The sequence below is a fragment of the Armigeres subalbatus genome, chromosome 1, assembly GCF_024139115.2.
Source record: "Armigeres subalbatus isolate Guangzhou_Male chromosome 1, GZ_Asu_2, whole genome shotgun sequence".
NCBI lineage: Eukaryota > Metazoa > Arthropoda > Insecta > Diptera > Culicidae > Armigeres > Armigeres subalbatus.
This window is the reverse complement of record NC_085139.1, coordinates 166,050,127-166,068,270: the sequence shown is the minus strand read 5'-3', so window position 1 is coordinate 166,068,270 and position 18,144 is coordinate 166,050,127. Positions and strand designations below refer to the sequence as shown.

The 18,144-nt window shown below is 41.5% G+C and overlaps 1 protein-coding gene across 1 annotated transcript in view; it reads left to right on the top strand.

Annotated features, from left to right (window-relative positions):
• LOC134205491 (acetylcholine receptor subunit alpha-like) overlaps nucleotides 1-18,144 on the top strand; it is a 710,869-nt gene that overhangs the window by 441,367 nt on the left and 251,358 nt on the right. The window contains exon 2 of the mRNA XM_062680771.1: nucleotides 11,684-12,143. Within this exon, the coding sequence (XP_062536755.1) occupies nucleotides 12,095-12,143 (49 nt within the window). The 5' untranslated portion in view covers nucleotides 11,684-12,094. The remainder of the gene's footprint in view (nucleotides 1-11,683; nucleotides 12,144-18,144) is intronic.

Sequence of the window (18,144 nt, the reverse complement as noted above, 5' to 3'; positions counted from 1 at the left end):
ATCTCCATGAAAAATCTTGAAGTTTGATACCCATATTGATTGGGTTCTGAACGTTTTTCAAATTGGCCACTTCCCCCGGGCCACCTGGAACCTACTACAGAGTGGTCAGGGCAACTGATCGTCCTGAATATGCTTCCTGAAGCATCTCCATGAAAAATCTTGAAGTTTGATACCCATATTGATTGGGTTCTGAACGTTTTTCAAATTGGCCACTTCCCCCGGGGCACCTGGAACCTACTACAGAGTGGTCAGGGCAACTGATCGTCCTGCATATGCTTCCTGAAGCATCTCCATGAAAAATCTTGAAGTTTGATACCCATATTGATTGGGTTCTGAACGTTTTTCAAATTGGCCACTTCCCCCGGGGCACCTGGAACCTACTATAGAGTGGTCAGGGCAACTGATCGTCCTGCATATGCTTCCTGAAGCATCTCCATGAAAAATCTTGAAGTTTGATACCAATATTGATATGGTACCGGATAATATATACGTGATTGGAAGGATACACATAATTGACCATAGTATCCGGAACCAGGTTTACTGAAATGGCCATATCTCGGCTGTTTTTCAACGGATCTTAGCGCAACAGCCCGCATTCAATTTTCAATAAGATCTAGTTTCTAGGAAAATAATGTTTATCGATGTAACTTCAAACCACACAAAAATACGAGCGGCAGAAAAAATGTGTTTTTGACATGGCCTCCGAAAATCCGGAACATCTCCGGTGTCCGGTGGCCAGTATTCGTGACCGCACATGTTCCTAAATCTTGACTAAATTTGCCGTCGAATGCTTCCGGTTTTGTCCAATTTCATCAATTTTTCAAAAAGTTATAAGGATTTGAATTTGGGCCAAATTTTGCCTATCTCAATCATTTTGCCTAACCCCTGTAACTACTTCCTGTAAGCATAACTTAATACTGTGGTGTTTCGGTTGAAGAATACCGCTATAACTGGACCTCGGACTTGTATCGGTAAAATTATCTATGGCAACATAAGCATCCATTGAAAAAAAAATATACAATATATAATACAATGCAATGTGGTGTGTATGAAATAATAGTAATATATAAACATAATGCATACATTTAATATAGTAAATATTATCTCCAACAAAGGTCCTGCATTGTCAATCCGAAGAAAATGATTCTGGTACAGTCCGGAGGGTATCGTGACATAATAATAAATATAAAGTCATTAATATACAATAAAATCACAGTAATCTCCATCAGCCAAGTTTTAACGATTCATTCATTTTGTAAACGCTGAAATCAAGAAATATGGTTTTGTGCTGCTTGATTTGCTTTCTTGATAGTGAATAGTCGACCTGAACAATGAACATTATGGATGATGATTAAAATGAACATTACCATGATTAAATAATAATTATTCGTACGTCCTTTTATACTCTGAAAATGGTTGATGGCTAATTTGATAACAATAATAAGTATCATACATGTATATAATATAATGTATAAAATGTAAAGTAAAATGTTATTTGATGAATATATTTTTCATCGGAATTAACTATGAAATTAATAGAAAACTCATGTTTCGTAACTTCAAATGCATTTCATTTGATGACTATAGGTACTGTAAAAGCATACCGCTTTTTATTAAAAGCAAATGTTCAGTTATATTGTTTTTATGAACCTTTTTGATGGATTATCGTAAAATGAAAGTAACTAAACTGTATATAACCTTTTGTTTGCCGAACGTTCAGCTGTTGAAGGATCTATAAAAAATCACCTTGTACTGTAAACTAATCTAAGTGTGTAAAATTATTCAACCATATCCAAGTGAATTAAATTTTTATAGATTGTTCATAAAAAAATCATAATTCTCATAATTATATACAATGGTCAGTAAGAGTTTGTTCATCTTTCAATTATTTAAATTTAAGTTAAATGTTGAGAAAAATCTATGTGAAACTATCTAGAATAGACTGCCATTGGGATTCCGTTTAATAGATATAATGGATTTTATGACTCTTTTTAATGAATATAATAATTATATGTATACACAGAATTTTAGTCGCGTAAGCCTAGACCTTGCTTTTGATATGCAAAGAGTTATTATGAAAACGAAGTCTTTGTTAAACAGCAAAAGGTCGGCAGCAAAACATAAAAACTTTAGAAAATTAAATATAAACCTCCACGTAACTTTGAATCTACTTTGTGTTTGAAACTGAATGCAGCGTGTCACAAAAAAAAAAGAATATAAAATATTGGAACGGACTCACTATTTTCACTGTCAAGAAATTCATCCTTGCACAGAAGTACATGCCATGCCTGTATTGCCTCTTATCCTTGAATCATCATTGACAAACGGAACCTTCAGAAAGCACTCCAAGACCAGTGTCCAATACAGGGAATAACTTCATTTTGATAGTGCTGGCATCGTTGCTTGATTGATCAAAGCGCCCAAAAATCGCCACTTCCGTCAGTTCTTATCTTGTAGTTCTTGGAGCTCGTATAAAGGTTTCCAGGGATATGGGAGACAACACCATCACAACATAAGTATAACCTTGCCCTGAAACGCTTCTGGGATGTTGACCGTCTGACTTGACTTAGTAGCTTTCATCTTTGATCAAAAAGTTTGAGATGTGGGCCGAAAAAAATCTTCAATTTCTCAAATTGGAGGAGATCAATAAATTTTTGACGTGAGAGTATCAGTATCAGTATCTGTATGAGAGCGTTAAGTTATTTGTTCCACATAAGCTACTACCATTTGCATTTATGGTGCCACGAAAAGACTCGAATATGAAAGAAAAAAAGCAAACCAACGTTTGGCGGCAATCGAAGTGAGCGAAAAATGGTTATCACTCTCCGGGCTGTTTTTCTTTCCCGAAAAGCGATTTCTCCCCGAAAATTTTCGTGAGGGAGCATCCTGTGCTCCTGAGATTGAGTGAGCATTACCCTGCGTGAGAGAATTATTTTCACGTCCGTCAGCTATCACAGCATACTACGATCTGTGCAAAATGAGGTATTCTTCATAAAATAATAAACTTGCAATTCTACTGTGGGAATCAAATGAAAAATTTCCCACGCCGAATTCAAAGACTATCCCACACTGGGAAAATGCCATCGGGAAGCCCAGCTCTCATAACGAAAAGTAAGAAAATTGAATCATTCAGATTCCGGTAAGATAACAAAAGTCAGCTCGAAGTTATGATGGCATAAATTTTCCACAAGAGGAAATCCAAGTCACTTCATTTTGATTATTTCCCGAAAAAAAAATCCCATCAGCGGGCGCGCGATAAGTGAACGTGGTTGGGGGTTGTGAAGAACAGAGATTTACATGCGATTGAATTACATTACCCTGCACTCTCCGCTAAGCTGGGTGTGAAAGCTTCAACTTTTGTGTTTTACCCGGCGAAGCAAAACAAAGAAGGTGGGAGCTAAGGAGCGTCCCGAGTCAGGATAAAATAACTTGACGTTGCCAATAATGGCGCCATTGTTGAAATTTTTGAATGAATTTGATCCTCATGAAGCATCAGTATTGTACAAGAATATGAAATGATAATTTCTTCATAAAACCATCATCGAAGGATTTGAAGTTTTCAATTGCGTTTATTGAATATTTCAAAGGTTATAATCTCATGCGGGCTCATGAAAATTAAGAAGTCGACACAATTATAGTCCGGACCGGAATTATAACACTATGAGCCTGAATTTTTCACTTAAATACTACATGTAAATTAATTCGAATATACTCAAATATTCAGATTCCTACTTCAACTCGGGCTATGAGCAATCTGTGGAGGGAGTTGATATGAGTCACCTTTATTGGCAAACGTTCAAGAAATTATGCCAAGCACTCCAGATTTGGGAAAAACAGCTTTTAGATTTACCGCTTTTTCGTTGTTTATTGGAGTGAAAAATGGCGAGAGAAAAACAAAAGCGAAACGAGAATTAGACGATATGTCATAAAGTTTTATTGATTGTTAAAATGAAAAGCGATTTTGGAACGCCTTTTGCATTTTTCCAAAATTATAATTACTATTTTTTTTATTTTTCGTATAACAAAGTTGTACTGAAAGGCTATTATCACACTTTAAAAACGCATTTTTTGAAGGAGGCTTAGAGGTCTCTTTTGTTATATACCAATCAACTTAGTTCGAAGAATTAGGCAAAGTTTATCCGTAAGTATGTGTGTATGTGTGCACGAAAGCTATGAAAATCTTGGCTAGGAACATCCAACACACAATCAAGTTGCCAGTCCTTTACAAATCTGAATACACTGGAGTCGGTTTTTACGCGGGGGATACGTTCCGCGTAAATCAAAACCGCGTAAATCCCTAAAACCGCGTAAAAAACGACTCCCCTAAAAATCGTTTTTTTGTGGTTTTCACGTGTTTCCAAACATTTTTTAAAAACCGCGTAAAAAAAAACTTTCGAAAAAATCCGCGTAAAAAAAACGCGTAAATCCCGAAAATCGCGTAAAAATAAACCGCGTAAATCCCGAAAACCGCGTAAAAAACGACTTTTTATAAAAAATCGGTTTTTCGCTATGTTTACACGTAATCAAAGGTCTATCGACCTGTTTCAAATATGGTGCATGCCCCTTGTCGAACATAGAATAGAATGTGAATGAAGTATAACTTTTTGACCATCCAAGAAATTCCTGAAGTAAGGCCATTTGATCTATTATCAGGTGACCAAAGGTCTGTCGACCTGTTTCAAAGATGGTGCATGCTCTTTGTGGTACATAGAATAAAATATGAATGAAGAATAACTTCTTGGCCATCCAAGAAATTCCTGGAGTAAGGCCTTTTGATCTACACGCGTAAACAAAGGTCTGTTGACCTGTTTCAAATATGGTGCATGCTCTTTGTGGTACATAGAATAGAATGTGAATGAAGAATAACTTCTTGGCCATCCAAGAAATTCCTGAAGTAAGGCCTTCTGATCTACACGCGTAACCAAAGGTCTGACGACCTGTTTCAAATATGGTACATGCTCTTTATGGTACATAGCATAGAATGTGTATGAAGAATAACTTCTTGGCCATCCAAGAAATTCCTTTAGTAAGGCCTTTTGATCTACTCGCGTAACCAAAGGTCTGTCGACCTGTTTCATATATGGTACGTGTTCCCTAATGTAGATAGAATATAAGGTGTACACAGCATAGTTTCTTGTCTCTCCAAGAAATTCCTGCAGCAAGGCCTTTCGATCTACACGCGTAAACAAAGGTCTGTCGACCTGTTTCAAATAAATTGCTTGCTCCTTGTGGTACATGGAATAAATTCCGAGTGCAAATAGTCACGTAAATAACGACCCAAGTCAGGGACGTTGTACGGGTCGGACAGGAGAGTGACATCGGTCCTCCACTCCGAGACCGACTGCCACAGCAGCTGCTGGACAGATGCACAGTGGTTAAGATTCAACTGTCCATAACGTGATTACATGCTTGCTTTTTGCTGGCGCAGATGGACACTTTGGTAACTTATCGCATTCCTGCGCCTTGTGCCCTTCCCAACCACAATGACGACACAGGTTGCTACGGTCTGGGCCCTTAAAGTCGTAGGACTTATGTCCCGACTCTAAGCACCAATAGTACCAGTCCAGTTTGCTTATTGGGCTTACTGACCAGCCGATTTCAACATCCCTCGCTCCATTAACTAGGGTAGGCTAGCTGCGTGCCAAATAGACGACCTTTGTACCGAACTGCGCTCTGACGGCAGAGACGACGTCGTCCGCGTTTGTGACCTCGTCCAGTTGCTTGCACTGAAGGTCACTTCCGTCCCCAACGACCTCACCTCGGCGCCGTCACCCAAGATCTCTTTTAGAGCAGCATAAGTCAGACAAAAATGGTTGCAGCAACTTGATTGTGACTAAATCTGGTCACATATTAGTTGCTGCAACCTATGTGAAGCATGTGTGCTGCTAGGGTTGGGCCAGTCGTCCCGCTAGCTCCACGTTTCAGCACCAAGATCATTTCACCAGTCTTGGTGCGTCTGACGCTTCGTTCGTCCTGTTCCAGCGCCGAAAGCTTTTCGGTCGCCTGCATCGCCGTCGGCGTACTTATGCTTATCGGTTTTGAGCAGCAAGGCCTCTACTCTGTCCTTAACTTTCTTTGCGGGTCGAGATGCGCTCAACTTCCGCTTTGAGCTACTGACCAGCTGCCAGGGATTTCGGTCCCTTGTGCCGATGGCACTGGACGGCAGGTACCCTCTTGCGGCCCGGTGACTTGCGTTTGGTTGGTGCCTCTCGCTACTTTTGGCCAAGAAGTCGCCTTCTCGGGTGGGTCCGCGACGTTAGGCATAAGTACGTTAGGCATAAGGACGTTAGGCATGATTGACGTTAGGCATAACGGACGATAGGCATAATGTACGTTAGGCATAATGGACGTTTGGCATAATTATGCCTTCTTTATGTCTTAGGCTGTTCTTTGGGTCATTTTATGCCTAACGTCCATTATGCCAAACGTACATTATGCCTATCGTCCGTTATGCCTAACGTCCATTATGCCTAGCGTACTTATGCCTAACGTATTTATGCCTAACGTACTTATGCCTAACGGGGTATACCCTTCTCGGGTCAACGCATCACTACATCCCGATCTGCTCCGTCAAGACGACGTCTGGCCTACTGTCGCCTACTGCTTGGCTTTGCTCTGAGCACCTTCGTCGGTTTGCTGCCTGAGCCGTTTTTGGTTGGGCGTAATATTTTCCTCGTTGGCCATCAGGGCGAAATCAATCGCCTCTTCTGCCATAGTCGATGTTCCAAGGAAGGAGAAGGCCTCAGTTACGGCACCTTTGTCGGCTTTCTCGCTTCTCCCGGGTGACTGATAAAAGCGTCCTGTTCTTGTCTTACGACTCGAACACCAGCAGGTTCTGTTTTAGTTCATTAATGATGCTCTGTCTATCGCTTGCGAACTCAATAATATTATCGAGTTACTCGACGACCACCCACATCCCGGGTAGTGGTATAAACATTGTATCCAAATCGGAAAGTAGTCTATATTATAGACACTGTAGGTTCTATAGACGAGCTGAGGCGAAGACGAGGGTAGCCAAACGAATTCTCAACTAGTGTAGCTGAACGAGCATGACGCCACGATTGCAATCCAAGTAATGAAACGTGTAACGTCAAATTTGCGTGGTACACTTCTCCCTTCTCACATCTCCCATCTTTATCTCATTTTTCCACATTTTACATCTCCCTTCTCACTTTTCATTCCTCGCCTCTCACTTCTCAGTTCTCAACATTTTGCTGCTCACCTCTCAAATCACACACCTCACTTCCCTCTTCTAACTTCTCTCTTGTCCCTTCTTACTTCTCACATCTTACAAATTGCTTTTTATTTCTCACTCTTCACTTCTCATAACTAACTTCTAACAACTCACTTTTCTCCATTCGCTTCTCGGCTTCCACTTACTACTTCTCGTTTCTCACTTCCCACATATTACATCTCACTTCTCGTATCAAATGTCTCACTTCTCATTTCTAAATCTCACTTCTCACTTGTAGCTTCTCATTTCTCGGCTGTCACTTATAACTTCTCACTTTTAACATATCTTATCTCTATCTCATTTCTCACTTCTCACTATTCACTTCTCACCTCTCACTTTGCACTTCTTGCTCCTCAATTCTCACTTCTCACTTCTTACTTTCCACTCCCCACTGCTATCTTCTAACTTCACCCTTCTTGCCTTCCCTTCTCACATCTTACAAATTGCTTTTTATTCCTCACTCTTCACTTCTCATAACTCACTTCTCACAACTCACTTTTCTCCATTCGCTTCTCGGCTTCCACTTATCACTTCTCGTTTCTCACTTCCCACATCTTACATCTCACTTCTCACTTCTAAATCTCACTTCTCACTTGTAGCTTCTCATTTCTCGGCTCTCACTTATAACTTCTCACTTTTAACATATAACATCTTTATCTCACTTCTCGCTCCTCAATTCTCACTTCTCACTTTTTACTTCCCACTCCTCACTCACTCTTCTAACTTCACCCTTCTTGCCTTCCCTTCTCACATCTTATTACTTTTCATTTCTCGCTCCTCACTTCTCCCATCTCACTTCTCACAACTTAGTTCTCTCCATTCAATTCTGGCTTCTTACTTTTCACTTCTCGCTTCTCACTTCTCACATCTTACTTCTCGTATTGAATTTCTCACTTCTCATTTGTCGCCTCCAACCTATTTCTCGGCTTTCACTTCTCGTTTCTCACTTCTCACATCTTACATCGCACTTCTCGTATTGAATTTCTCACTTTTCAATTTCACTTCTCATTTGTCGCTTTCAACCCATTTCTCGGCTCTCACTTATCACTTCTCGTTTCTCACTTCTCGCTTCTCACATCTTACACCTCACTTCACGTATCGAATTTCTAACTTCAAAATCTCACTTCTCACTTATAGCTTCTCATTTTTCGGCTCTCACTTATCACTTCTCGTTTCTCACTTCTCATTTTTCAAATCTCACATATTTATCTCATTTCTCACTTCACGCTATTCACTTCTTTACTCTCACTTCTGACTTCCCGCGTCTCACTTTTCACTTCTCACTTCTCGCTCCCCACTTCTTACTTCTGTCTTCTCGCTTCTTACTTCTCACTTCTAATTTCTCCACTACTCGCATATCATTCCTTACTTCACACTTCCCAAATCTCACATTTCACTTCTCGCTACCGTTTTCTGACTTATTATTTCTCCCTTCCTATTTCTCACTTCTCACATCGCACATCTCACTTCTCATTCACTTTTTACTTCTTCCTTCTCGCTTCTCATTTTTTGCTTCTCGGGTCACACCACTCGTTTCTTACTTCTCACTATTCACTTCTTACTCCTCACTTCTCACTTTACACTACTTACTTCACACTTCTCATTTTTCACTACGTACTTCCTACTTCTCTCTTCTCACTTTTTCTTTCTTAAATCTCACTTATCGTATCTAATCTCTCATTTGTCACTTCTCACTTATCACTTCTCACTTTCCTCTTTTTACTTACCGCTTCTCGCTTCTCAGTTTTCCCTTCTCACATCTCACATGTTTATCTCATTACTCACTTCTCACTATTCACTTCTCGGCTCTCACTTGTCACTTCTCATTTCTTCCTTCTTATTTCTCACTTCTCGCTCTGTCACTTCACTCTCCTCACTTCTCCCTTCTTGCTTCTCACTTCTCACAAATTATTTCTCACTCCTCATTTCTCACATATCACTTCTCAATTCTCACTTGTCACCTCTCTCATTTCACTTCACACTATTCACTTCTCGCTTCTCACTTATTACTTCTCACTTCTCACTTCCTCACTTCTCGCTTCTCACTTCACACTTCTCGCTTCTTACTTCTTACTTCTCCCTTCTCACTTCTTACTTCTCCCTTCTCACTTCTACCTTCTTGTTACTCACTTCTCACATATTACACCTTTTTTTCTCATTTCTCACTTCTCACTTGGCCTAACGGCTGTGGCCAAATGACCTTCGGGACTGACGGCCTTCGCTCTAATGACCCAGCATTGTACCTCCATTAAATATTCTAAGTGTTTTCCCTTGAAAAGGACTTAGAATATTTTTTTGAAAACCGCGTAAAGTAAAATCCGAAATCCGCGTAAAAAACGACTTTTGAAAAAATCGATAAAAAATGAACTTTTCACAATTTTTACGTGATATCAAGACATTTTCGAAAAATCGCGTAAAAAAATAAAATCGCGTAAAAAAACCGCGTAAATCCCAAAATCCGCGTAAAAAGCGACCAGCGTAAAAAAAAAACGCGTAAAAAACGCGAATAAATAGGACGTTATGTGCACAAACAGCAGCAAGCGTTGACTCTCGGTGTCAGCAATATTGTGTGCGGTGTCAAAATGGATCTTCAAGCTGGGCACATTGATAGGTATTCAATTTGAAATATTAAAATATGAAAATCATTTATTTTACATTGCAGTGCATGGATTTAACGTTCTGAAGTCAGATTTCTATTCATTTTTTACGTTCGATTATCAATCGCCTGTTGAGGTATGGCAAATTTGGTATGGAAGTTTGAAATCCTGCGAGATATTCGAGCATGCATTACACGAGTTAATTACGAAGCTGCCTACCGATGCAATTGATGGTAGAAAGAAGAATTCCGTCCCTGATCTTGACCATCTTTTCATATGGTTCATAAATCATAGTCGATTTTCTCGCAACAAGTAAAACATCTGTTTTTGAACGATAGCGTTGTAAATATCAGACATAGAGCAATGTATGAGGAGGTCCCCCAGTATCGGACACATAAGCCATTTAGCGAAACACCATCTTATTATCCGGATTATGTTTACTTGTGTACCATATACATAAAATATGATCATTGATTATTCATACTAACTATATTTGATCATTTGAAAACGTTTATCGACAATCTATTTTGATGATGAATTTTGGCGTAAATTTTCACGTTGCAGAAAAGTGCCCCCAAGTACCGGACACTATTGCATCATGTTCAAATATGACCAAGTTCCTGTTACATGAGCAAAGACATCATTTCGAATAGTAATATTTTTTATTTGCTTTAAGTTGTAGAGTTTAAATTGTGTCAATAGAGCTTATTTGACTCTCAAGGAAAATTTCTTACATCCTACTCCAAATTTCCACCTTTTTCAAAGACATCTTCAATTTTTGTTTCTGCTTACTTCTGATACCTTGGCAAGAAGGAAGAATTGAATTGAAGTAAGCTTAACAAAACAGGCGTAAAGAATTTCTTTTTGATCACATGAAAAATCTCACGATCCAGACCCGGTGGACAGCTACTAGATACAGGAATTGCTTTTGCACCACAGTTCAATTATATATCCAACAATTAATGACTATCTCCACATAATTAATGACTATCTCCACATAATCAGAATCCATTCGATTGATTTTAATATTTTTGATTCCAATTTTCAAAAATAAGGCGAAACATGAAAAATTTTGGTATTTTTGTAGAATTTCAAATTGTGTACAAAGCTTACAACATAAGGATCTGATATTCCATGCAGGTTAAAGACTCTTCAATAGCTTTCTTTATATTACATAAGATGGTGTAGGTGTGCCGTTTTGAGAAGTGTCCGATATTGGGAGGTGTCGGGCTGGAAAATCTCCTCCTACTTGATAAGAAAATTATTTTGAGCTTTTTAGTGGAATGTTTTCACCTGTCATAAGACGAGTTTAAACAATCCCATTGAATTCATTAATTGTATCTGACAGATACGTATTTCGACCTCAACAGTAAGGCCGTCTTCAGTGTCTTGTACTTGACTCGACTCGACGAGTCGAGTCAAGACACTGAAGACGGCCTTACTGTTGAGGTCGTATCTGTCAGATACAAGGAATCAATGGGATTGTTTAAACTGACATACTGTTAGACAAAGTTGTAGAGAAAACATTGTGCTAGTAGATGTCCTCCATACAACACATTTCGGAACTTTGCCTCTGGAATGAGCTATTGGATAAATACTTAATGATAATGAAATGATTCAATCCCGGATCCTAATATGATATCGCTTCTGCCTTGAGGAAGAAAATAAATAGAATAATCCATTTTTCTCAAACACAGACGAAAGTCGAACCGTTTGTTTACATACCACCACATTCAAATATTTCAAATCGAGTTTACACTCGCAATAAATTTGAAATCTTCGATTTATAAACTCCATTTGCTATTTGCCCGCCCGTCTAACCATTCGTTTTCTTTCGCCTTTGAATTCACAGACAAACATGATCGTTTCTTGACCGGAAATTGCTTTTTCCCATTCACCGCCGAGAAGCTCTTGGCAGACGCAACGGAGCACGGCTGAGCAGCGACAATACAGTCCAGCGACGGGCAGACAGGTCCGAGTCAGCAGTTTGGATTCCATTCATCATTGAGAAGTGGTTGTTTGGTCGATTTTCAGTTCCAGCGAGGCCGGCGACAGAAAATCGTCAAAATTGTCGCCCCCACGGCAACCCGTCGACGGTGGTGGTGGTGGTGGGGGTCGGTGGAGTCGGTGGGCTGGGTCGCCACTGGCACTGCCAGCAGCAGTGGGATCGACGAAGGCAGCAAGTGGTCTGTAGCAGAGCTGTTCCGTGGCCCGCTCGGTTTCCCGTTGCGCAACGACGCTGGCCGGGTCGCAGGGAGATGAGATGAGGCTGCTACACGGCGTTAGTTTCATCATATTCGCTGCCGTTTCAGGTGAGTAGAGCCGAGCAATTTTTTATCGTTCTATCCTCCAAGGGGCAATCGTTTGGGCATTGGTCCATATTTCAACAGTTTTTTTTTCGCCGGGTACTTTTGGAACAGCGCCAACTGTGACAAGAGTTCACTTTCATCAAGCGTTGCGTACTGAAAGCGAACGATTCCCTTGTGGAGATGGCACGAATGTGTACAAGTCCTGGCAGCACACTGGTCTCAACCCTTTCTATGGTCCTTTTGGGATGGTTTTGCTATGCCTATTTGCAAGGTTCAATTATTTAAATCTATTTTTGCCGTTTTCGACCAATTCAACTTTAATTTATTTGATGAGTATCGGCAAGTGTTTATCTTGGTGGAATATTTTGCCCGAAGAATGCATTGAATCATTAAGTAAGAAGAACATAGCAAGATGAAATAAAATAAGGGGTATAATAAGTAACAAGTTAGAGATATGGTTTAGAGGGTAGCTTCTTCTTCTTATTCGCATTGCACCCTCACTGAGACATTGCCGCCTCGCAGCTTTGTATTCATTCAGCGCTTTCTCAGTTATTAACTGCAAGGTTTCTATGCCAAGTTACCATTTCTGCATTCATATATCATGAGCCCTTTTGGTCAGTTTCCCTTACCAGTTACACGCGCTAAACATGAGAACCGAGCGTCATTTCGCTATGTAAATTAGCCTGAATAAAAGGGCAACAGTTCACAAATGCGTCTTTCGAAATGCATTGCCCTATTCGGCTTTGTAGCCTATTCAGATTTCGCCATTTATTATTATAATTATCGAGTTAAATATTTAAAAAAAAATCCATGAATGGGGATTGATATGAAGTTACTATTCATTTATAATTATATTTATTCCACAGACAAACAGACGTAACACTGAGGAAATTCCCATCGACCATGAGCTTAACGGTCGATTTAAATTCAACTGCTTGCGAGTTTCACATCCAGGGGCGCGCGCATCGTATACCTTTGTATTTGACACCTCACACTAGCGCTTTCTGTTGACATTGTCGTACTAAACTTTGTTTCGTACAACATGCACGTTAGGTGGTGGTCAAAAAGCTGGGCGATGGATTTTAAAACAAATTGTTCTAGCTGTTACGTCTGTTTGTCTGTGTTTATTCTATCATAAAACGTCCGCGATACGGAGAAAGCGGTACAGAATCCGTTCAAGCTTCAGCATTTGTGTTTTAGCCGCAAAATGGAAGCAGAAACTAACGTACTGGAGGACCGACAAATTGTTCGATACAACGTTATAAGACATTAAGGGTTGCGTTATCCCCACCATGTTCCCGTTATTGTTCGCATGAAGATGATTGTAATAATGGTGAATTCTAGGTGCGCCGTTGAAATTATATCAATGCTGTAGCCTGGGCAGTGGGGTGGTTTTGGAAGCTAATTCTTCTCCCTCATTTGTTAGAAGAAAAAATCTGTACTAACCCTTAACCACTAACCTCTTTTTACGTTACTTACGATTCCTTTCTATTCCGACAGCTTAAACTTCTCAAAATCTCATGAGTAACTAAGAAAATGTCATGGTTTCTTGGTAGGATTGAACTGGCCATGGGATGGCCACGGAATAGGCTTCGGAAACCAGGAATTTTCGATACAAAAGGCCAACATAAAATTTCAAAACAACTCAGTCTTTCGACACCTCAAACTTCTCAAACTAATGGGATTAGTGATCTAGAAAACGCCATAGTTTCTTGATAGGTTACAGAATCCCGTAATATGCAGTACAAAATGTCATAATAGAATTAATAATCGGTCTTCCGGAAATCGGAAATAAATCGGTCTACCTCAAACTTCTTAGTATCTCATGAGCAATTTTGAGATTTTTTTAAGCTTGAAATGATTTCGCATTTATAATCCCAGGTTTGGTGCTCTACTGGTGATATTGTAGAAGCAAGACAAGGATGTAGTTAGGTCTCCGATCCGATCCATCCACTGTTCCGTTTTTACAAAAAAAGGATTGAATTATTATTGATAAGGGGCGCGCCTTCAATTAGATTGCTTTCTGATAAGGGTCAAAATAGGAGGGCCGTGTCTGAAAAGTAATTCCAGATGCAGTTATACATCAAGGATATGAGGAACGCTACGATAGATCTAATAGCTGGTCGAAGTGGCATATCTGAACAAAAAATCAGAAGGGTTGTGTACAAGACACGACCGCAAGGTAGACGTTGGACAACGTAAGGATATTATTGTAACACAATACGCATTGTAGTTTATTATGGTGTTAACTGAGGTATTATTCAGTTCAATCAAAGGTAATTGCCTATTTCCGGGGATTAAACCACCCGACTTGGACGTTAATTTACAATGTTATGAAAACTCATATGTGAATATGTACGTTATGTGGAAGATATTGATTTGGAAAATGTTTTTGGAGGTAACCACTTTCCCTTCGATGGGACTCGAACCCATGACCCCACAGTACGCTAGACTGGTGCTTTAACCAACTAAGCTACGAAGGACCTCCGACGGCCTCCGCAACCTAGCGGCTACTGAACGAGCTCGAGTTTTCCCAAATTGGACGCATAGTCAAATCACTCGCAATCCATTTCTCAAGCCAATACTTCCACATGTGTATTGTACACATCCACATTAGAGGAGCGTGAGTATTTAGAATGTCTGGCGGCTATACACATTCTTCATCAGCAACGGTACTGACCAAGTGAGGTTGTGTAAGCTATTTTGCCAGTCGGTCGTCAAGCTCAGACCCGACCGCATTGCGTAGGCAAGAGCACGCAACTCAGGTTCAGTTCAATCAAAGGTAATTGCCTATTTCCGGGGATTAAACCACCCGACTTGGACGTTAATTTACAATGTTATGAAAACTCATATGTGAATATGTACGTTATGTGGAAGATATTGATTAGGAAAATGTATTGGAGGTAACCACTTTCCCTTCGATGGGACTCGAACCCATGACCCAACAGTACGCTAGACTGGTGCTTTAACCAACTAAGCTACGAAGGACCTCCGTCGGCCTTCGCAACCTAGCGGCTACTGAACGAGCTCGAGATTCCCAAATTGGACGTATAGTCAAATATTATATTAATGTTTTGTAAGTGGAAATATAAGACACATTTTGATCAAACATGTTGTGGATTGTGTAATCTTGAGAAAAAATTCCGCTTGGCTGCCACTGACGCCATCGATGCGAATAAATATTTGTAGCACCTCCATTGATTCTGCTACAGACGGCAACTTTCTTGCATCGCAAATCGGTTAATTTGCACTTTGAATAAAATTCTTCACACAACAACCTTCCCTTGTATAAAATGGTGGTCTTGAAAAGAACCAATTTATTGGTCCTGCAACAAAACCAGATCCTGAACCATGCAAGAAAATATCACTGCAGTGCCGCTGACGCCAATGATAGCCACTCAATAGTTTGCCGCTTAACCGCTACAGATGCAGAAACCATCCCCTTCGATGCTAGAACCGCTGTGCGCTCTCCGTTTCCGCTCTCCGTGACTGCTCACCGTGGCTTTACATAATTTCGTGGCAGTTATGGATCCTGTACACCTCCGGTGGTGCAAAGGGCCGACTTGAAAGATCTCCATCCTGAGCGTTGCCCGGCTATCGCTTTAACCTGTTGCCAGGTTAGATTTCGGTCGACTTCTTTTATTTTTTTATTGAGGCTTCGCCGCCATGAGCCTCTGGGTTTGCCTCTGCTGCGATGTCCCGCTGGGTTCCAGTCTAATGCTTGTTTACAGATTTCGTTTCCGCCCCTACGTAGAGTGTGGCCGACCCAGCCCCACTTCCGATCCCGAATTTCTGTTGCTATCGGCCTCTGGTGGCAACGACGATGGAGCTCGTTGTTTGAGATCCAGTTGTGAGACCACCAGGCCCGAATTATATACCGCAGGCATCTGTTAATGAACACCTGCAGCCGTTGAGTGTTCTCCACTGATACACACCATGTTTCGCTCGCGTATAACAGCACAGATTTCACGTTAGAGTTGAAAATTCGTATTTTGGTGCGTTCACTTGTCTGCCTGTTTTTCCAGATATTTCTTAAACTCGCAAAGGCAGCCCTTGCTTTCTTGATCCGTGCGCCTATGTCGATCTTGGTACCGCCGTCTGACGCCATTTGGCTACCAAGATATTGGAAGCTTTCAACATTCTCCACTGGTTGCCAGGCTACTGTGAAACTGGAAGGTGTCACCGTGTTTACATCCAACGATTTGGTTTTGTTGACGTTAATGACTAAACCTGCCGAAGAGGAGCGCTCGGCAAGGTCGTTGAGCTTACTCTGCATATCAGAGCGCCGTTGCGCGAGGAGTGCAACATCATCCGCCAATTCGAAGTCATTTAGGTGCTCCATGGTTATAGGCTGCCGTAACAGCGCGCAGTTTGGTTCACGGTCAATCGCATCTACCAGAATCTCGTCGATTACGATGAGGAACAGTAACGGTGATAGAATACATCTTTGCCTCACACCAGCTACGACCCGGATAGGGTCGGACAGGACCCCATTGTGCAGCACTCTACACGAGAAGGCTTCGTACTGTGCCTCGATGAGGCCGATGATTTTCTCAGGAACTCCCTTGCGTCTCAGGGCGCCCCACATATTCTCGTGATTGAGACGGTCGAAAGCTTTTTCGTAGGCAATGAATACCAAGTAAAGGGACTCTTGGAATTCGTTGACCTGCTCCAGAATGATGCGGAGCGTGACAATGTGGTCCACACAGGATCTTCCGGAACGGAATCCGACTTGCTGCCGCCGGAGAGTCACATCTATTCTCCTGAATCCGGGCTAGGATAATTTTGCACAGAACTTTGAGAACGGTGCACAGCAACATAATGCCTCGCCAGTTATCGCATACAGTCAGGTCACCTTTTTTGGGCACCTTCACTAAGATACCTTGCATCCAGTCGACCGGGAAAGTTGCGGTGTCCCAGATATTACGAAATAAACGATGCAGTAGTTAAGCGGATGTCATGGAGTCAATTTTGAGCATCTCGGCTGATATGCGGTCGACCCCTGGGTCTTTATTCGATTTCATGCTTTGGATGGCTGTTTGAATCTCTAGCAGTGATGGAGCTTCGGTCCCTAGCAATACACATGTTTCACATAAGCAGTTTCACATCAAGTTGCAGCAACCTCTTTTGTCGAACTTGTGCTGCTCGGGGTATTGACGCGTGTTATACGTCGGATCCTAGGCAGATCATGCCGAGGTGGTGATGGTCTGGCTGGCACTTGAAAAAGTTGTTCGAAGTGCTCGAACTAGCGTTTCAGCTGGTCAGTTGGGTCGGTCAATAACTGATCATTCGCGTCTTTCACAGGCATCGTTGCATTCATCTTCGCCCGCTTAAGTGTCGTGAGATATCGTAGAGGAGGCGAATGTCCCCGGTTGCGGCGGCTCTCTCTCCTTCGTCGACCAGAGAGTCTGCCCACGCTCGCTTGTCCCGTCGACATGAGCGTTTTACTTCCTTCTCAAGAGCCGCGTATCGTTGACGGGCTAAGACATTGGCTCCTCTGGTTTTCGATCGCTCTATAGCGGCTTTGGCTTCTCTTCGCTCCTCTATCTTTCTCCAGGTCTCATCGGTAATCCATTGTTTTCTCTGGGTGCGTAGTTCGCCCAGATTGTTCTCGCTGGTGGCGATGAAGGCATTCTTGATGGCGGCCCATTGGTCTTCCACGCTGCCACCTTCCGGAATATCTGCAGCACGCGTCTCCAGTTCTTCAACGAAGGACCGTTTCACCGTGGCATCTTCCAGTCGGCGTGTGTTGAATCGTCGTCCAACTCTTTCCTCCTGCCGACGAATCCGCGCAATGCGCAGGCGTATTTCGCCGATGAGGAGGTGATGATCATTACCGAAACCTTTTTAACATAACTGGTACCAAACGAGGAACTCCTCGGTCACGATCGCATCACTTATCAAAATGAATCCAGATCCAACGATGCATACCGACTAACTGATAACCCTTCCTGTGGTTTTTGTGGAGACGCAGAGGTTAACACGTTCTTGAAGAGAAAAAATC